At 41.2% G+C, this 21,535-nt stretch overlaps 4 protein-coding genes and 1 pseudogene across 4 annotated transcripts; all 5 read right to left on the reverse strand.

The window, feature by feature from the left end:
* Nucleotides 1-655: 655 nt before the first annotated feature.
* Nucleotides 656-1,436, reverse strand: LOC128304970 (uncharacterized). The gene is made up of 3 exons (XM_053042225.1): nt 1,379-1,436; nt 937-1,239; nt 656-849 (listed from the first exon to the last, which is right to left on the reverse strand). Exons 1-3 carry the CDS (start codon nt 1,434-1,436, stop codon nt 656-658), a joined length of 555 nt encoding a protein of 184 aa, XP_052898185.1.
* Nucleotides 1,437-3,453: 2,017 nt separating this feature from the next.
* LOC128302607 (uncharacterized) lies at nt 3,454-11,018 on the reverse strand. Its single transcript, XM_053039470.1, has 4 exons — nt 10,892-11,018; nt 6,150-6,235; nt 5,486-5,612; nt 3,454-5,407 (listed from the first exon to the last, which is right to left on the reverse strand). Exons 1-4 carry the CDS (start codon nt 10,950-10,952, stop codon nt 5,166-5,168), a joined length of 516 nt encoding a protein of 171 aa, XP_052895430.1. The 5' UTR covers nt 10,953-11,018; the 3' UTR covers nt 3,454-5,165.
* Nucleotides 11,019-15,140: 4,122 nt separating this feature from the next.
* LOC128305918 (leucine-rich repeat-containing protein let-4-like) lies at nt 15,141-16,318 on the reverse strand (annotated as a pseudogene).
* Nucleotides 16,319-16,444: 126 nt separating this feature from the next.
* On the reverse strand, nt 16,445-17,777 carry LOC128305922 (uncharacterized). Its single transcript, XM_053043563.1, has 2 exons — nt 17,764-17,777; nt 16,445-17,699 (listed from the first exon to the last, which is right to left on the reverse strand). The coding sequence occupies exons 1-2, from the start codon at nt 17,775-17,777 to the stop codon at nt 16,445-16,447; spliced, it is 1,269 nt and encodes a 422-aa protein (XP_052899523.1).
* Nucleotides 17,778-18,361: 584 nt separating this feature from the next.
* LOC128305924 (phospholipase A2 inhibitor beta-like) lies at nt 18,362-19,690 on the reverse strand. The gene is made up of 2 exons (XM_053043566.1): nt 19,659-19,690; nt 18,362-19,598 (listed from the first exon to the last, which is right to left on the reverse strand). The coding sequence occupies exons 1-2, from the start codon at nt 19,688-19,690 to the stop codon at nt 18,362-18,364; spliced, it is 1,269 nt and encodes a 422-aa protein (XP_052899526.1).
* Between the last annotated feature and the right edge of the window lie 1,845 nt (nt 19,691-21,535).

Consider the following 21,535-nt stretch of genomic DNA (forward strand, 5'->3'; position numbering starts at 1 on the left):
GTACATAATTACTCCCTTGGGAATGGTTTTTTTTTATCGGAGGGAGCAAATTTGTCATATACACGTGTTACGACAGACATTGCGAAAAATGAGCAAGTACGACCAGCAGCGAAGCATTAGTGGCCACATGTTACGTGTAAAAGGGATAATGGGGAAACTAAATTACGCTTCCGAGGCGGATGATGACAGGAACGGGTCCCAAATGGGTTCCAATTCAGTAGCATAGGAACAGAAACGGACAAACTTATCTTATTTGAATGGATCAAAAGTGTGCGCGCGGTGATTTTGTTGTTTTGTGAATACCTTTAACAGATTAGCAGATACGATAAGATGTGTTTTAAGATAAAGCTAAATCCTTCCCTATTGTAATAAACACAATCCCGCCCATAGGGGGTGGATCATAATGGTTGTGAGCTCATGTTTGCAGTCTTGTTTGTGATTATTTCACCATTTATTTTCTCATTATACCATTCATTCTTACTTCCTAAGCCTAGTGATATAAGCTAGTTTTGCTTCCAGCCAGAGGTCTATGCGCTTGTTTCACTATGTTTAACATGCGGTTGACGCTGTCGGCTTATCGTCCCTTCTGAGTAGTTACCTAGCTCTGGCTGTTCTGCTTCGGCTAAGTTTTATGTCCCGATGCCATTGAAGGGAATTACTGCTTCAACATAACGGAAAGTAATACGGTTAGCAGTAAAGCGACCAGCGACACACGAAGTCCGGCCGCACTATTGCAACCATCCCAGTCGCAGAGCTTACACTCGCCTGGCACGGTTCCACCGTTGACGGAGGTGCACGTATCGGCCTGATTGCCCAGATACGCAGCGCAGCCACGACGAACGGTGTTAGCTGTCGAGAGGAAGGTATAGAAATGATATAAAGTACTGAGTGCCTGACGAGCCTTGGATATATTAGAAGACCTCTCTCACGACTTACAGTGTTCAATCAAGAAGCAACGATATCCCGTCGCTACCTGACGTTTTCGGCGACCACCAGGCAGTGGGGGTGGTGTCATTTCCGGTGTGCTTGGAGTTGGTGGAGTGTCGGGTATGGTTGTTATTTCGCCAGGACCCTCACCGGTGGGAAGTGGTGGTGGCGTTAGGACCGTGGTATCACCACCGGGCGGTATCTGTGTGGTGGTCACCGAATCGGACAGTGGACAGGCCTGCAGCTGGGATGCGGTACCCTCGAACGGGTCGGGACAGTTGTCACACACATAGCACTGTAGTTGACCGTGTGCTGGAGTGGAGAAGAACATAAGGGAAACGTTCACAATTAATGCACTGTTTCGAAAGCTTCTGAGCTTTAGCGAACTTGAAGTGTCCCACGCAAACGAGTCCCATTCTCACTTGGTAACAATTCAACGCATTCGCATTACCTTCATTCACTGTAAACACCACCAGAAGAAGCCACGCTGTGGTCCATTTCACATTCATTTTGGACATCGCTTTGTTGAGCAATTTTATGCAAATCTTCACGGTTTTACCTTATCACAGGTGAGGATTGATACACGGGACACTATCTACACGCACAATCGCCTGAAAAACTCTTACACCAAAACCGGTAACTGGTAGCCAGTTTGGCAAGTTCTCCCCGTTCGAGTTCCGTTGAATTCGAGCGCGCAACTGAAACCGTTCACCTGCCGGTGGATGGGTTTTTATATTAGAACGCCAAACTAATCAGCACGGTACACCACTTACCCCAACCAACAGTTACTTGCCCCATTGATGGCCACATGTTGCGTTCAACTTCCCACGAATGCGTAGCAAATTTGTTCAACTGTAGCGTTGGTGGTCATCCAGCAAGCCAGAACGAAACAGTGATAGCTCGCTCGCGTTCTCTTATCAGCCACTTATCGAGTGGATGGGAGAAATGGTATCCAAAACTCTCCAAAATACCGTGCCGCTTGGGTGGCTAACGATAGGCTCAATTATCGGCCGAAGTGCATCAGTACTTTGGAACATCGTCGCAGTCCAGGTTGTAACCTTCATTTGCGTTAACGTCATACCGATTAAGACGATTCGTGTGTATATCGATCCTATAACTTTGTCATTTGTTTACCATTCGCCTAAACTCTGCGCAGCATTGGGGATGCGACAGAGAGGTTGTTGGAACTACGGCAATAACCAGCGCTGGCGATGTGTCATCTTCTTCAATAATGAAGGTGACTACTGGGGAGTACTCGGGGACGTTATGACGTGAATGGTCGTCTGCAGCGTATGTAGCAATACGCGTCCTTTCCCATTTCTACACTCATTTACATCCAATTACATTTACTGGTTTTATTATCAAGCCCACGGAGGGAAAATGTGTTTTCGTTGCAGACACTTACCAAAAAAACATGCGACCACGCCGTTTAATCAACCCATATTCACCGCGTTTGAAAACAACGGGTACAAGGTTAGCGTCCACCGTATGTCTTTGCCCTGTCCCTAATGGACCGTCGAACTAGCTGATAGTTTGCGTGCTTGTATGTGACCACCACCCTATCTCTATCACGCGCAATTAGTTTTCCATCAATGAGTTCCTGGGTGGCCTGGGCGGTGTGACATACGCTTCCATTATTGTGTGTGGCCGTTTATAGCCCAACAGGTGCTGTCTGAGTAATGCTGTACTTAGTCTGCGGCGAACCTGTTGACATTTGTTACTTAAAATGGTAACGCCTTAACAACAACAAGTTAAACCCATGAACACTAGAAATACCTGCAAGTAACTATGACTGTTTAGCACTTTAAAAATGAAATAAAGTCTTACGGTGACATACTTAGGGTGAGTAATTCTATTAATGTAAATACGTTATTGGAACCGAACTCATGTGGACCGGACAGGGTTGAAACCAGCCTCTTGTCAAGCCATTTTGACCAGTCGAAGTGACACTTTACCAATCCTGGACTTTCTAGTGCCGATGAGGAAGATCACCAAACAAAGGCGTTAGAAAGCGTTTTTGCCGAAATAACGTCTACTTAGAACGTCAAATTATTTATTAATCTACAGCAGCAAGGTGGACACGTTAACTTCATTTACATGTTTACCCATCCGACACGTTTACTTTCGTTTTCTGTAGTGATAAAAATGAAACTTTACTCTTGTTTTGGGTTGTATTTTATTGGTAGTGTCATTTATTTTTCTCTTAATATCAATGTGTTGTGTGGTTTGTGTTTAATTGTTTCCTTTCCATCCCTTATCGGTGCGTTATTCGTCTTATATGCGCGTGATGGGTGTTGCTTACTGTATTGTTGATGTTTTCTATTATTGCGTGTTGTTTGATAGCGACTAAATTTTATTACAATAAAAAATTTATCGATCAGATTAGTTCTACATACTGTAGCTCGTTCGAGTATATATGAATTTTAGTTACAAAAAAGGTGATAAACATTTATGCGCCAACAAAATTTGATAAAACACGTTTATGTACAGTAACGATTGGGGTTTTTCATCGTTGCGTGATTTGTTGATGTTTCGCATTCGCTTTTCAATGAAATATTTGCTAAAAACTATCCATTATTACCTTTCCAAACAAACTTTCCTGAATCGTCAAGTGTTAGTTTTTCAGTGCTCAAAAGAAACAATATTCTGTGCCCATCAACAGCAGCTAATTGTTTAGACATATTTCACTAATTCTTTGCTTGTGTTTCATTTTTCCACTCATTTGTAGTTTATAAAAGAGAAAGCAATGAGCCACACCTACTGTGATGTGCTGATTGTGTTGACTACTGTGGTGGCCTTACCATCATTAGTACAACGGTTACCTTATTACTTGCTTATTAGAAGAACGTTATTATCGTGCTGTTTTTTTCCTTTTCCACTTCCTCTAGTGTGGCAAGAACCTCTCACACGCATTCGCATTCGGAGACTCTCACTTACGGCTAAATGTCTATAATATTTATTGTGCCAAACAACAAACGAAACTGCAGCGAATGTCTGCAAATGGTTCTAAACTCTTCCGACCACTCCCATCACTTCCGGGTTACCTTATGGTGGTATTTTGCATTATGCCTAAAAGATTGATTCTAAGTGTTTCTTGACTGACCAAAGACCTTCGAGGTGCCACAAAGGGGAGGATGGTTTTGCATCGTGCAGCAAGCGACATTCCTGAAGCGTACTAACATTACAATTCGCCACAAACGTTCCTGTTCTCTCTACGCAATTCTACAATTCTACGATCATCAATCTTTGCGCTGTGTAGCGCTTTGCGAGCGTGACGTGGATGAGTGTTTTATCCAGTGGGGTTTTATTGGTGGTTTACTTATAGATATTCTTTATGAACGAGACAATCTTAACTTATGCTTCCCAACAAGTTTTGTTTTTAATCGAATGAAGGCATATGCGTGAATTTGATCTTGGGGCTGTGTTCCAATAATGTTTTTTTTCTACGCTTCCGCTTGCTCTTGTTTGTTCATTTGAGCTATCAGTAAAGTAAGATTAATGTTACTCTCTAGCGGTTTTTAGACCGTTGCTTAGCTTAGTTCCCTTAACTTCCCTGTCGCAGTGAAGTGTGAGTTTGCAGTTCTTATCGCTAATATTAAGTGCCTGTTAGACTTTACTGCCAAAGTGCGCTATTCGAGTTTAAGTTTAATGGTATCTTGTTCTTACACCTCGGTTTGTAATTATCATCTGACCATAGTTTGCCAGTAGCTGCGTTGTTCATAATTTTTATCTACTCAATCACTAGCGTGTCTCCCGAAAAGAAGAAAGAAATAAAAAATCGATCATATTACACTGCAAACACACCACCGTGACTCATGCCCGTTATCATAATAAGCGATTTTTGCGCCTCGCTCTACCCTAGCGTCCATCACAATGCAACCGTAATTATATTGTTCGGTGCGTGAGTCAGAATTAGCTAAGGCATGGCTGATTACTGGAGAGTTATTAATTTGCTGTAACCGATTATACGCTCGAGCTATTTTTAGGGCCGGGCATGGATTAGACGATAAATGCTTGCCCTCCGTAGGGATGAATCCTGTGTAAAGGGGGTTTCGTGATGTCTCATCGTCTCGTTGACGCACTTTGCTTTGAAGTTAGCAGATTCCACGTGTGCACGCAATGCCGGATTGATTTTCTTTTGCAATCAATCAATCTCTTATGTACAGGTTAGATGAAGGGTTCTACGCAAACACACACAGAATGATGATGGTGTTGACTCGTTGCTTGATCAGTACGTTTTACAGCAAGTGTCGCCGGGATGGGAAACCGAAGAACAGCGCTAGAACGCTTCCGACCAGCAGCCAAACTGCCGGACGTTCGCCCAACCGTGGCGCTCCATTGCAGGCATCATCCTTGCAGGTTGAACAGAACTCGATCTTGACGCCACGCTGTAACTTCGCCTTACCGTACGCGATCTGGCAAGGATCGGTTTTGCCGCCGTCCAGCTGACAGCCACGGTACGTCATCGTGTCGCCATTTTCTATTTGGAACACCGAGACAAAGTAAGAAAATGTAAGGGAATTGCGGTAATGTTAAGGCCCTTTCCCTGCTTACTTACCATTAGAAGCGACGATTTTCTGGCACACCATCGGCACGGTAATTTCCGTACCGCCAAAGTACTCGATGCGTGTCAAGTCCGCCAACCAGTTCCCGGTCGTGGCAGCCATTTTACTCGGCGTACACGTCTGAATGGAAAGAAAAGCAAACAAATGTCACACGTCAGCTAGCATACTGTTGATGTGCGTTCATTCTGAGGGTGGTGAATCATTGGATTGCTCAAGGACGCCACATGGGGCCACAAAAAGGTACCAGATCGAGAAGCAATGACTGCAAAATTTAATCAAAACAATCCCACTGTACGGAAACAACTGTGCGCCGCCGTACACGTGCGTGACACGATACATTACTGGCCTATGATGAACTGAAGGAGACTCACATATATCACTGCGTTGGGTAAGCTAAAATATATGGCTTGCCATAGCCATTCGAAGAGGGAACGAATGAATCTTTACCTACAATTGGAGACCGACCAGAGGAATAATAAATAAATGGCTAGATTGCGAGGTTACAACAGCACGTCAGTCTCACAGATAGACAAGGTGATTATTGCTGTTGGTGGTGGTCCACATCCTCAAATATCAACTTCTTGCTCTCCATCCATTCCCTTCCTTCTGATGGCTTAATTGTTGATTAATATTGGAGTACGTGTACGAAGTACTTACCTCGGCAACGATGGCAGAGTTTCGCTTCAGATCCATGCACTCTTCATTGCTGGTTGAGTCACAGTTGTAGCATTTGATGCTTAGTGCTATCCATTTGCGTTTGGTGAAGGAAATGGCGTGTAACGGGAAAATAACAGCAATATGCAGCCTTAGATTATATGATGTTTTGTATTTGTATGTGGATATTGCCTCCACTACATTTCTAAACCTGATTCAGTGCAAAACCCAAAAGCAGTATCTTAAGACCATCCCCATCACTTATCTTAAAACTCACGTATTAAGTTCAAATCTTTAAGTTCTTAAACCCTCTCCGATTTTAATTCAATCTATGATCTGGGGGTTTTAGGTCTAAAATTATTCAATTAATAGATCATTACTTCAAGAAACAGAATCTACATTTAGTCCTACCATAAATGTAAATGAATGTTCCAGAAACCGACAGATAAGTTTGACTGCTCAACTAATGTTTGGATACACTCCTTGGACAGTTTTCTAACCGATTCGTAAGGTAGGTGATTCATTAGGACCTTCTACTGTTAGAACAAGCAATGAGCATAATGTTACGTGCTAAAACCTGTCTTCTGCATACTTCATTACCATAAACGATACAGCAAAAGGACGATGTAAACATTTTGCTACATCATTGCACATAAAAAACAGACACAACAGAAAGGACAACCTGTTCGTGATCGTACACACTCGGTGCTGCATGAGGTTTTGGTTTTCCATCTGATTGTTTACCGCTCGCAAGAGGGAGTGTTAAGTGGCAGGCAGTGGGAGTTTAAAAGCACCGTACCACTTTACGTAGTTACAAAACCAAACACACCCACAGACAAACCCATTAAGTTGTCTTAGGAAATGTCCCTTTTATGAGCTGAAATGGTGTGTACCACTTGTTTCACGCTGTAACGTGGTTATGTGCGCGTGATGCATACAGTAACGGACACAATTTTGTTCGCAAACAGTTCAAAATAAAAAAAAAATACAATAAACGATTTCTTTAGAACATTGGAAACAAATGCAAAAATGTATTCTACCTTTGTAATATGTTAAAACATGTTTAATTCTAGTATGTTTCATCAGTGGTTGGTGATTTTTTATTTCAACTCTGCACACCACGTGGATACACCGCAAGAAGCAACCATTACTAGTAGCAGCAAGAAAATGAAAGTATAAAAAATACACTCATTTTTCATTGCTTTTCATCCCCAGCTCCAGAGCTCCTTATCGCAACACGTGGCTTGTAATGCAACGATGCCCAACCGATGGAGACGCCTGGTCGCTCTGGTGCGCACTGTTGAAGAGTGGCGCAAAGAGCGTAACACAATTTGCCCCATCCCACCAGTTTGGAAAGGGGCACATAAATACAAATTAGTTTTTCCCTTTCCACACCTTTGCACACACTTGCTCCTGTCCTGAGTCTGACCCGGTACAGTGGCTAGTGTGGTGCAGGTGCATGCATTCACTCACGGACGGTACTGTAACGTTTAAACCGTAACGATATCTTGAACAAGATGTTTGGGGATGTAAAATGGTAGGAGAGTGGGAAAGTTTCTCTGTTCCACGCGTGTGAACACGCGTCCGTAGCACGTGCTCGTTACATCCCGCTTGAGAAGGTTTCGTGAGTTCTTGCGGACCAGAGAAAGATGATGTTGAGAAGAAAACACTCACCCCGATCAGCAGATTACCTAATCGTTGATTTGGAACCGGTTCATTAGCTTGCACCATGGTCCGCCGTTGACGGCGATGAAAGCTCCATTCCATTCTTGTGAGTGTTTTGTTCTGTGCTCAGGTCGGGTCAGGAGCGCTGTATGGGGGGAATTAGTTTTCGCTATCTCCATCTCCTTCATCCGTATCCTTCAATATGATCAAGCAAACGATGCTTTTTTACCTCGTTTTTTTTTGCACTGCACACCGATAAAGGTTGATGCAGACAGGTCCCGCTTGCATTACAGACTCCCGTTTCGTCATCATCCGCAAGTACCGGCCTAATCCAGCCCAATCAAATAAAGGCACGTACTGAGATGTTCCCATAGTAAAAAAATACCCCAGTGGAATAACGACTGCATTTGCGCTTCCATTGCATCAAAGTTAGGGGGAAGCGTGTTGCGGCTATCGGTTGGAATTCGCAGTGAAGCGTTATGCTTTTATGTATGGTCGAACATTTTCCCAGGCGGCTGCACGGAATTCCACGATCGTGTACTGCACAATTGCAAACGATGTAAGAGGGTTGGTTAAGGGATGCGAACATTTCTGCAAAAGCAACAGCGAGACTCGTCGCCTGGATGGTTGATGCATTCGTGGAATTGTTTGCATTTTGCAAGCAGCTGCAGAATGCAATTTACGGATTGCTCATGGAATGGCATTTTGTGATCATATCAGGGGAGAGAAGCAGGTGGCAGGCCAATGATGCATTTCATCTTAGAAAGACAGAACTCGTGTCTTATTAAAGGGATATTTTTAAGGAAAAGGACCGTTAAATTCCTGTGTATTTCATAATTTGTAATAGTCTTTCGGTTGATTAACGCATTAATGTTGCTATTCGAAATCAATAGAAAATGCATCCCACTAGTCAAATTTAATCACAAAAACACTTAAGATCATTAAGATTTTGGCAAAAAAGATTCAAGAACAGCAATCAGTTTTTATACACATTCGATATCGATACAAAAAGTTCCCGGTTTTTATATATATAAATAAGAAGCTAAAGATAAACGTGTCGCTAAACTTATTATAATATTGTGCATTCTGAGCCACAATTTTAGTTCTCGGCAATGTGCAATAGTTTGCTTTTGTTTCTCTTTGTTTTGTTTAGGTCATTTACTGAGGGACAATTTAGGTTTTAACCCCCTAGCGACTGTTGCGACTGCGACGATTCGACTGTTGTGATCGTTCGCCTACTCGAAGCCAAATAGGGGCGGCTTCGTATGAGCGAACAGTTGTTGTACCTGGTCCTAAGTTGCTTACAATATATACACTTTATTTGGCTTTGCATTATGCTTTGTGTTTCTAGAAATCGTTTTTGCAAAGTTGATTTGACTATTTTGTGTTAATATAGAGAAGAAAACAGAAAAGTTTTGCATGAAACTGTCATAGTTCAAGGCACAGTCTCGGAAAATTGAGACATTTAACGGAAACAAACTGAGATAGATGCATGGTAATTTGTTTTAAACTTGGTATGTGACTTGTGTGTGTGTGTGTGAACAAAAAGCAGCAGCCACCACAAAGCTGCGTTTGTTAAACTTTTAAATACATTACAGTTAGTTTTTGCCATTCAAGTAATTTCGCATTAAGCATATTATTGCGCTGGGGAAATTTGTGTAACAGTTGTAGCAGCTTTCCTCAGCAAGCTTTTCATAGGGGACAGCCGAGCGTAAAGGGCTAAATTTGGGATTTTTGTTAGGAACCGCTAAGTTTTATGCTAGGTGCTAACGTCTGAAGGTATACAATGAACATGTTTCTTGTAATAATTCTTCAAATAATAATTGTTTTATGATAAATTTTAATTCACATACCAAGTTAAAAACAAATTACCATTCATCTATTTCAGTTTGTTTCCGTCAAATGTCTCAATTTTCCGAGACTGTGCCTTCGCAAACTCCCAAAACCATCAGCTTACTGCTAGCAGTGCAGTAATGAAATTCCGGTAATTGCTCCACCAGAAACAAAAACCACTCAATCTCGCTCGTGCTGCAGAGACACGTACGTGCCCACATCAAAGAGAGGGCACCCATTAAGCACAGCCCACGCGCTGCAAAGATGGTTTCGGGCAATGGTTGCAGCACCAAAAACTTCATCACATCTAATGATAATCCGTGCGTAAACTGGACCCACAGTACCGGAACGACGGGGACCGCCGGTTGAAATTGTCGTGGTCATTTTTCATCGCTCACAGCAAGAAAAAAGGAAACCCGGTAAGCGGGAGCAAAATCCAGCAGTGGTCCCCATTCCGTTTGTTTCCGTGACTGTCTTTATGATGCACCATTATTTAGGATCAACTGAAACCGTGCGGTTAGCTTATGGGCCGGATATAAGACACCCGATGAAAAGTGAGTCGCTGCGAGGAACCATTTTTCATTCCATTATTATGCGCTTCAAGCGGCATGATGTAGAAGATGCATGCGTGATCGGTACGTTCGAATGAATTGTGACAGGTGTCACTCGATCTTGCTTACAGAGCGGGGTAGGGGTTGCCGCTTTCTACCGTTCTGATTTGGAGTGGATCGACAGCTTGCACTGGCGGTGGTGACCGAACAGCGTGAATCATCTCCAGATCTCAACGAACAAACAAACAATTCTTCGTTTTGTTTTTTGTTGCTTTCCTGTGACAAAACCAACCGTACCGTGTGCTGAGCCAAAAATATCTTGACAGTTTTTCGCGCTAATAGTCGGTGGCCGGCTTTGTAGCACGCAGCGTAGCTAATTTAAAACGTTTCGAAGCCAGCGCTTCGAGCGCTTAATGTGCAGTGTGGTACGAATCGAGACGCTCGTTAGACGAACGTCTATCGCATGTGGATGCAGTTATGGAGCAGAGACTAGCGCCGACTTTTAAGTAGATATCTTAATGGGTTTTGGACTGTAGCCATAAAGTATAATATAGATATTAGTATTGAAAGTTATTCAATATCGCTCCCAGCCATACTCTTATCGTAACAAAAGTCTTTCAAAATTTAACATCTTACAATCCTCTTTTGTTCTTTCTAGCTTTTCTCGCTTCCCCCTTTCGCTCTCGATTTACTTACCGGTCCGCATCGATGCGGCGATCACACAAATTTGCATAAAAATCGAATAGAATTTGCTCATTTTGTCGGTGTCGGTTTTTTTTTTGCTCAGGTCGCTGGGACTGACTCGTGTTTGTAGCGCTGCAAATATCGTTGGCTCCGGCTATTTCCGGTTCACTTGCTTGCGGAAAGACACGGGTTGGCGTCGGTGTTATTTTGTTCCTGCCTATTCCCGGGTTGTCCGGAACGGGAGTAAATGTTGCTTATCGGAACCGGGTCCAAATCCCGGAAACCGATCTCGTTGTCGTTTGCCTGCGTGGGTTTTTTTTTGTGTTTTATTTTTCGTATTGCGGGGTGTTTCTTCCACTGATTGATATACAACACACAATAAGGTGGGGGGAAAGAAAAAAAATAATACAATTTAAATGTAAAGGTTATAGGGAATATAACCTAATCTTAAACCTTTGTGTAATAGGATTAAGAAAAGAAAAAGTTCACTGACACTATTTCTTAAATCACTCGCTTAATATATTAACTTTATAGTTATTGCACTGTTTCTCGATTTTGAATAGAAATTTTGTAGAAACTTTTCTAACTAGAAACTAGAAATTTTGTAGAAAACGTTATCCGGGTATGCTCTGGACACGTAACACACCGACACAAACCGCAATTCGAATGACTTAACCGAAACCGTACACTTATAAATCCGTATCGTTATTATTTAACTGTGGCAATATTTTTATTTTACCTTTGGCTGACCGAAGGTTGGTTAGAAAAAGGTTAGTTAACTGTAACCCCGGTTTCCCGAAAAGCACGAAATCAGGGTGCCCGATTTGGACGTGGGGCACAGGAAAAACACTAGACTAGAGTTACAGGAAACGAAGAAGGATGGACGTAGAAGAGAAGAGAAGAGGAAAAGAAATCCGTTAAGTGCGTTCAGTGCGATCCAACTGCGTTCCGGGGGTACGTTTCCGACAACGTCGAGTGACCGTTACAGACTGGATCACACATTTCCCACCAGCAGGGAAAAGCATCCTAAAACACGAGACAGCGAAGCTAGAAAAATTTTCCCGAACATCGCACCCGGTCGTCGTCGTGGCCCGTTCGTGTTTGAGACGATCGTGTGCCGAACCTTCATTGGGAGAGTAAAATAGCACGAAGACGTTTCTCTCTTGCGAAGCAAAACAGGAACAATCCCAATGATAGTTTTTCCCGGTCTGGGAAGAAGTGGATAAGGGGGCCGAAGACGAGCGACGAGGGTAAGGCGATCTGTAGAATGATGTTGAGCTAATGGAACTCTTGGCGCAAAGATCTACACAGCAGCAGTTGAGGGAATTGTAAAAATTAATATCATTTGTAATGGGACAATTTGGGTTTGAAGCTGAAAATTTGTTCACGGGTTCACAACTCCCACATCGCCGCTGATGTTAAATGGGCAGTTTTTGTATACGCTGCTCTCCATTAAACATCTCATTTTCGATGGTATAATGTGGGTAATAAAATTAAAAAACGACAGAATCATAAATGTAAATACAGCACGATACGTCGAAAGAGTTTTGGGGTTTGTTTGGCTATAATTTTCCAACTCCCACAGTAAACCCATTTCAATCAGTGTCCCCCAAAGACCGACAATGGGCGATGAAAGGATGAAGCAGTCCTTCTAGTTTTGCGAGTTATTCCCATCATCCGAAGCTTTTCATTGCTTTGAAATTGTTTTATAATCGGATTGCTTTTGAAGCATAACTATATCGGGAACGGTTTGACAATCATGGGATGATGGATGGAGATGGAAGCTGACCAAAGGAACAAAACAGCTTCGGCTTCTCAAAAGTCTACTTGCAACAGGACGGATTCGTCTCGTCCTTTACTACAACTTCGCCGGCTTGTTTCGCTGCCAAATTTATAGCAAATGGATTGCTTTTTAATTTGAAAGCGCTACGCTAGGTCCCGGGACTGCGCTACACGAAGTAACGTCCGGGGTTTGCTGGCGATGGCCACCGCTGTTACGTAACGTATCGTGTATCGTTAGCGATATTACTTCCCGAACAGTGCACCGGGGAGAACCGGCCGAAGCAAAGGAAAACGCGTCCGACGGCTGGAAAGTTTTTAGTTTTGGGGGGTAAATTCACCGCGTGCGTGTTGCAAACCCCGGGAAGCCACGGGTGCAATGGTGATGATGTTGATGACGATGGAATCGGAGGACGATGGGGCTGATTTACGAGCCTGGGTGGAAAACGGAGCCTTCATCGCGGGTAAAATGCGATGTGTGCTTGTGTTGTTGGATGTTAGTTTCTGGAACACCGCCCTGGAGGGGAAGGACTTTGGTTCGTGTGATGTTTATCAGATTACAGGCCCTGTGGAAGGATTATGCTGAAGTGGTCCCATTTGGCCTGTACAATCAACAGCTTAAGTAGGTGGAACTCTAGTGGTTGATGTTTGTGGCCCTCGTGTTTTATTTTTGCCGCACATATCCTTGCTATCTGTCTGAAACCCCTTGCTGTTATGGCATGCATGTTTTGAAATAGATGATGATGTCCTTTTAACTGCTTTTGAAAACAGAACGATAGTCTTTACAGTTATGCGAGCTTTCAACGTTTTATTTTTGAAATGTAGAAAATATTGCCTACATGTAGGCGCTAGCAAACAATTCACAAGCACCTTTTTGGATTAATTTAATTCCCTCAGACACGCTCTCATGCAGTGGATTAACAAACGGCAATGCTTCAGCGTGTTAGTAATCAATTCCCCTATTTTCCTTCGCCAAAGTTAGAAATTATTACAATGCCAGTATATATTATTCTATTAAATTGAACTCTCATAGTGCAGAAACTGCGGTGTGATAAGCGAGCAGCAACAAACAAGACTGACGTTTGTTTTCAGAATAGGAAGCAAAATGGTCGAGCCTAGTACCAGAAATCAGTCAGATACGTGGACACATTTTGACACACCCGTTTGTTTTGTTCTCATTCTCCCGCCAGAGCGCAAAAGGGATGAACAGAAAGTAGCGCCACATAATACACAACCCATAATGCTTAGAATAATATTGCCAACACCTAAGTCCAGCTGTTCAGTCAACCTTAAGCCATGCCAATTCATATGCTGTCTGTTCGGGGGACCGAGGTGAGGAAAATGGCCCTGCCGTGGAACGGAGATCAGGGTGACGTGAGTGGCCTCACGCTCAATCAAAGTCAATGGGGTTGACTCGGTGAGAGATTTATGATTTTAATCACCTGATTGCGCGTACGACCATCATATCGGTGAACCGCGCGAGGCAACTAGGAAAGGTTAAGGTTATTCGTATCATTACACAAACAAATCCACACACACACACACACATACTCGGTGGTGGGTAAAGTGAATAGAAATGGGTTCCATTTTGTTGTGTGCGAGCATATTCAATTAGGGCAATAAATTGTAACGATTAATTGGGGGAACTATACGGCCACATTTGTTATGCCAATTTTCGGTATATTGTACACATGAAAATGCTTTGTGTTGTGAAATTATGTGAAGAAATATCTGGCTCATTCTAAAATAATGATTATGAACATTAAGAGTAAGTGCTTTAATGGTATGGGGGGAGTTATACAATTAAAAGCTCTTAAGAAGGATATTTTGAACTAACTTCGTTTTCATGGAAAATATCATTGGATTGGATGGGAAGTAATGTAACGACAATGTTCTGCGATGGTGAGTTCGACTTTCATCACACGACTTACTGAAAAATAGTGTAATTAGTCGATACTCCAATTCTAATGGCACACGTAAATGAATTGATGAAATGGTTCTATTTGAGGATATATGTGAATGAATCACTCTTTAACTAAAGGTAATTGGGTTACGAACACTCAACAAGAAAAACCTCACTACATACAAATATAGCGTTAAGTTAGATTACGCTTAAATTATTTGTTGAAACAAATACTTTCTATCGAAATTATTCCATAACATTACGTATTGCTTCCATCACAATCCTTAATTCTGTGCTCTTTGCAAGAGTGATGTATTCTGATATGAGTGTTAGGGTTATTATAAAATATGCAATCTAATGGATTTCCCGCCATTTCTAGCATCGTGAGGTTTTTGGAAATTTTGTCCCAACCAACATTGCTGATGCAGTTCAAAGAGACGTCTATGTAGGTATTCGTATTGGGAACATACGGTATTTCCAACTTTGTTAATTTGTTTTTACTCAAATTCAACACTTTTATTTCCTTTGGGATAGTAGTGTCGTTCAGCACGAAGTACGTTAGTTTGTTGTTTTTTAGTGTCAAATAGTGTAAATTCTTAAATCTTCCAAATACGAATAGCTCATCTGGATCGAGTTGATTGTTGGAAAAATCTACGTGAGAAACATTCACTAATGTCTGTTCTATACACCTTGGCAGTGAGGTAAAGAGATTATCATTGGCGTGTAGATGACGCAAATTTGGAACATTCCACTTACAATTGTCCATCTTAAGTATTCTGTTAAACGACAGATCGAGATTTTCCAATGCACTAGACACTAATGATCCCGTCATTACACTCATGAGATTGTGTGATAGATCGATATTTTCGAGATACTTCATCTCGTTGAATATGTCCATGTTGATGCTTCTTAGTTTGTTTTCCCGTAAGAACACATAAGCCAGCGTCGGAAACGAAGCATTCTCTGCCGTAAAGTACAGCGAGTGTATTCTGTTTCTGGTCAGATCTAGCATCGTCAACTTTGGTAACTTGGCAATAACATTCAAATTGATCGCTTGAATTAGCGAGTGACTTATTGTGAGCCAGTTCAGATCTTTGAGTTCTTGTATGGAGTTGGGCAAATGGGACAGTTTGCTGTGTTTGATCCTTAGTTGCGCTAGAGTACAATTTTTCCCGAACAGTATCAAGCTAAGGTGTGTGTTTTCAAACTCCACTGAATGGAAAGTTCCACCATTCTCCAACACGAAATTGCGTATAGGGGACTCATTTTCATGATTTTTAGGGGATTGATTTTTTCATGATGAGTGAAGTGTACATGTCTTTCCGCGATGATTCAAAGATGTCGAACAGCTTGCTGGTAGTTGACGATATCAAAAGATTATGAATCTCCAATGCTCCATGTTCGTTCGGGATGTGATTTAAGACAAACGTTCCTTCCTCACTCGGGTTCCAGTTCCGTATTGTACATGCAAAGTCAGCGTCACAATTAAAACTTAGTGCCGTGTATGTTCGGAAAAGTGTTGACCACAGGAAAACACTGCAACGAGTTAGTTCTATGAAAAATGTCACAGATTAATTGATGTAAAATGGTTTCAAACTTTCCAAACGTCGATCTTTTTGCTTCCGCGTCTTTGGGTTCCTTTATTAACCTGTCTGTAGATGATTCGCAGTTGATGGATAGAGGCCAAGTTGAGTAGCAGGAATCGAATTAATATGTAATTCAAATAAGCACTTTTGGATAAAGTTTATTGCAGTCATCAATAAATTAGTTCCATTGAGATAAGTATGTTATATGCTTTGAGGTATGCACGATGCCCAAAGTAATTGTGCTGCACATCCACCTTCGTGCAATATAATTCAACTCAGTTTTTATTGTCAATTTGTTCAAGAAATCCCTATTTCAGATTCTACCTGACATGATTTGCAATTTGTAACATTCTTAACACATTTCGCATCGCCTGTATAGTTCATTAAGTCCCTATTCCAACTACAATCGAGCGGATTGCATTGCATTTGCAAGAAAGTGACGTTAGGCGACATACTGCTGGGATCAAACTGTTCAATCGCATTACATCCCGCATCGACATTAAAACCTTCCTTCGCAAACGGTACCCTGAGTTCTTTTATCTGATTGTTTCGTGCGGTTACGAATCGCAACGACAGGACAGTGCTGCACCATACCAAACTGGTTAGACGATTGTGGCTGACGTCAAGCATTTGCAGGTTGGTCATAGTGGCTAGTTGGGGCCAGATTTCACCACCGGATAGCACGTTCGATGAAAGCATTAGGTAACTCACACTGGACATTGTCGTCTCCATACACGCTGGTAATTGCATCAAAATGTTATTGTTCGCGTCGAATTTGGTTAGGCCCGTTAAGTTCCAGCCGCAGAAGCTTAAAGCATCAAAACGATTGTGAGACAGATCGAGATTTCTTAAGCTATTTGACTCGAGATGGCCTTCGAAGGACACGATACGATTGTTCGACAGATCCAGCGTCTCCAGAGCCCTCATGTTGTTGAAGTTGTTCATGCTGACCGTTGTCAGAAAGTTGTTGGACAACAATATGTCCTTGAGCTTACCGAAATCTTCGCTCTGACCGTCGGGAAATTGAAGGGACTCTATTTCATTGTAGCTTAGGCTGATGTGTTCTAAGTGAGACAGTTTACTAAAAAGGCTGAAGTCGATAAACTTTAAAAAAGATTTCAGTACATGAATAGCCTTTACATTTGAGAGCAATTTTATGCTGTCAGGTAGAACACTGATTCGACTTTCTATAATGGTGAAGAATTCTAACTTGTTGTTCTGACATTCGAATCTTATATCAGTAAGATTCGTTTCCGTTAGCGTCAATCTAAATATTTTGGCACGAGAAGACATGTATACGTTTTGTATTGGAGATTTCGCAATGTTGATGTAGAATTTGCTAACCAGATCCATTCGATCAATATGATCTAAGGCTATTGTTGGGGTTGTTAGGTTAACGAAATACAAATCCATTTCACAGCGCAGAATCCAATCAACCGCCAATGGGCCATCCACGCCCGGATTCCAATTCGTAATAGTGCAGATGCAATCTCTACATTCAAGATGCACGGTAACAACATAGGAAACCGTTTGAAGAAACACAAATAGAAATCTAAAAGAAACAATGCGTATTTCATTTATCTAGTGATATACGATTCCATTTCATAGAGACTCACAATGCTGTACGCATGCTAAAAACAGGGTAAACTGAGTTAACAACCACCGAACCACGTAGAGTTCGGTGTAAAAATGGTAATACGTTTAGTCGGTCTATTCCTACCATTCTATTGCTAAATGGCCCGTATTACGGATTCAATCACTAAACTGGGCATGAAGAAATTAAAAAGCCATTTCACAAATTAGTGGCTTTCGATGTCACATGAGTCATGTGTGAGTTCAATTGCCCTCTCTTTCTCTTTTTCTCTCTCTTTCTCTCAATGCAATAATATCCAAATTATATTCTCATATTATATTGATGCAAGACAAGATAGCTTTGTTACAATAACCTTACTGACAAAGCTGATATTCGGCAAAAGATTTTACAAAACGGTTCGACAACGAACGTACTTTTAGGTATGTGCAACTACACCAGCACGTCTTTTTATGTGACAAACGCTCGATAGGACAAACTTGACTAAACACACAAATTTTATACAATATATGTAAGTAAATATTGCAGTAAAGCTAGGTTAGGTCTAACTTAAGATGAAACAGATGCAGGTTACGTTAGGTTTTGGATTTAATATTTTCAAATGATGTCCTTCACGATTGACTTCAATCACAAGTGACGTTTTTGTTTTCCCTGCACGAATGATTTGCTCTGACATGAAAGCTAGGTGTATTATCAAAACTGCAATCCAATGGATTTCCCGCCATTTCCAGCATCGTAAGATTTGTAGAAATGTTGTCCCAATCTACATGGCTGATGCAGTTCAAGGAGACGTCTATGTAGGTGTTCTTGTTGGGAACATACGATACTTCCAAACGTCTTAATTTGTTCATACCCAAATTCAATACATTCATTTTCATTGGGATGGTAGTCTCGTTCAGCACGACGTACGTTAGTTTGTTGTTTTTTAGTGTCAAATAGTGTAAATTCTTAAATCTTCCAAATACGAATAGCTCATCTGGATCGAGTTGATTGTTGGAAAAATCTACGTGAGAAACATTCGCTAATGTCTGTTCTATACACCTTGGCAGTGAGAGAAAGAGATTATCGTGTGCTATAAGATTATATAAATTTGGAACGTTCCACTTGCAACAGTCTATCTTGAGTAGTCTGTTAAACGACAGATCGAGTAATTTCATACTGCTGGACACTAATGACCCCGTCATTACACTCATGAGATTGTGTGATAGATCGATATTTTCGAGATACTTCATCTCGTTGAATATGTCCATGTTGATGCTTCTTAGTTTGTTTTCCCGTAAGAACACATAAGCCAGCGTCGGAAACGAAGCATTCTCTGCCGTAAAGTACAGCGAGTGTATTCTGTTTCTGGTCAGATCTAAAATTATCAACCTTGGTAACTTGGCAATAACGTGCAAATTGATCGCTTGAATATGCGAGTGACTGATTGTGAGCGTGTTCAAATTTTTGAGTTCTTGTATGGACTTGGGCAGATGGGACAGTTTGCTGTGTTTGATCCTTAGATGCGCTAGAGTACAATTTTTCCCGAACAGTATCGAGCTGAGATGTGTGTTTCTGAACTCTACTGTATGAAGCGTTGAACCATTTTCCAACACGAAATTGTGTATAGGGGACGTTAACACGGTGAGTGAAGTGTACATGTCTTTCCGCGATGATTCAAAGATGTCGAACAGCCTGCTGGTAGTCGACGATACCAAAAGATTATGAATCTCCAACGATCCGTGCGTATTTGGAATATGGCGCAGAATAAACGTTTTTTCCTCACGTGGTTTCCAGTTCCAAATTTCACATATATAGTCTGGGTCACATTTTAAATTTAGTCCCACGCATGTTCGGTATAGTGTTGACAACAAGAAAACACTGCAACGAGTAATTTGGATGAAAAATGTCACACAAGAATATCCTCACAAACGTACACACCTTACGATGATTGTCGTTCTGGCAAAGATCATTCTGTCCAGAGTAATGAAGCAAGACACGGTTTCGAATAGTGAACTGATTGTTGAGTGCCTTCGATGCAGTTTTATAGGCCGTAGCTATTTACCAATAACTTAAATAAAATATTAAAAAAGACGTCACGCATGAAACATCACACTGAGCAATAAAAAAAGTGGCACATTAGTATAATTGAGGTCAAATTATATATCCATCGAGTGCAACCTGCAAGTGTGCAAGGTAGCGATCGTTTTGTATCTGTATACTAAAGGATTCTTAGAAACGTTTAACTTCATGGACGAAATTGTATAATAGCGACACCCGAGTATGTATAATTTAATTCGTAAACTCGAAGCTCGTTAGTTCTTGGCTTTCAATGATGATTTCCTGGAAAATGAAACAAATCCATCGCGCATTGACATATTTAAAGAATTATAGTCTTAATGGTAACAACTGTGATACAGCGTTTGATATTAAACACCCTGCTCATATACTGATCGTCGATGTCGATTACCTTTTTAGGTCTTCAGATACTGATCGTCGATGTCGATTACCTGTGATGATGATAATTTTTTTCGATTAAATCAGTTTTATGCTTTATAGCATTAGCAGTGGTACATGCGTTTGAAAATGTTAGCATCCAACATGTCACCCCAGTTTTCAACAGTTAAATTTGTAGGGCTTTCAAATAGACAAAACAATTCTACAAACTAACTACTAACAACAAACTAAGTGACCATTTGAAAACTGTACACCTGTAGAAGATAAACATTTTCACGTTCGACCTCGAGCCATGCAGATTTCTTGCAGACAATTTATGCTTGTTCATGGTTCTCAGTCTGCTCTAATAAAGTTACTGTTCGATTCACCGGAAAGCGAAATCTTTCATGCTAGGAGCAATCAACTCGATCATACTCCTATCTGTAGAACATACACTTCGGAAATTAACAAAAACAACACAACCAAACAAAATTGAAACATGATGTGACACTGGCGCATAAGTCACAAATTATCAACTGTTACCAAGCTAATTAAAACAACATATCTTTAGACTCTTTAAACTTATAAAACAAAAACTATTTTGCCACAAAGCGGATATTATGCGACTTTTTTTATTTCGTAAGGAATCTTCGCTAGAAGCACATATAATATTATATTAAGTTTTGGTAGTGTGGAGTTAACTTCTAGCGCAAAGCTGGTTTTTATTTACTATGCAAGACAGATTTGCTCTAATTTCATAGCCATATGTGTCACCAAAACTGCAATCCAATGGATTTCCCGCCATATCCAGCTTCGTGAGATTTTTGGAAATTTGTTCCCAATCTACATTGCTGATGCAGTTCAAGGAGACGTCTATGTAGATGTTCTTGTTGGGAACATACGGTATTTCCAAGCGTCTTAATTTGTTGATACTTAAATTTAAAACAGTCATTTTCATTGGGATAGTAGTCTCGTTCAGCACGAAGTGCGTTAGTTTGTTGTTTTTTAAGGACAGAGTCTGTAAGTTCTTAAAATGTCCGAATACGAATAGCACATCCAAGCCGAATTGATTGTTGTCAAAATCTAAGTGAGAAACATTCACTAATGTCTGTTCTATACACCTTGGCAGTGAGAGAAAGAGATTATCGTGTGCTATAAGATTATATAAATTTGGAACGTTCCACTTGCAACAGTCTATCTTGAGTAGTCTGTTAAACGACAGATCGAGTAATTTCATACTGCTGGACACTAATGATCCCGTCATTACACTCATGAGATTGTGTGATAGATCGATATTTTCGAGATACTTCATCTCGTTGAATATGTCCATGTTGATGCTTCTTAGTTTGTTTTCCCGTAAGAACACATAAGCCAACGTCGGA

This window comes from Anopheles moucheti, chromosome 3 (assembly GCF_943734755.1).
Source record: "Anopheles moucheti chromosome 3, idAnoMoucSN_F20_07, whole genome shotgun sequence".
Taxonomy (NCBI): domain Eukaryota; kingdom Metazoa; phylum Arthropoda; class Insecta; order Diptera; family Culicidae; genus Anopheles; species Anopheles moucheti.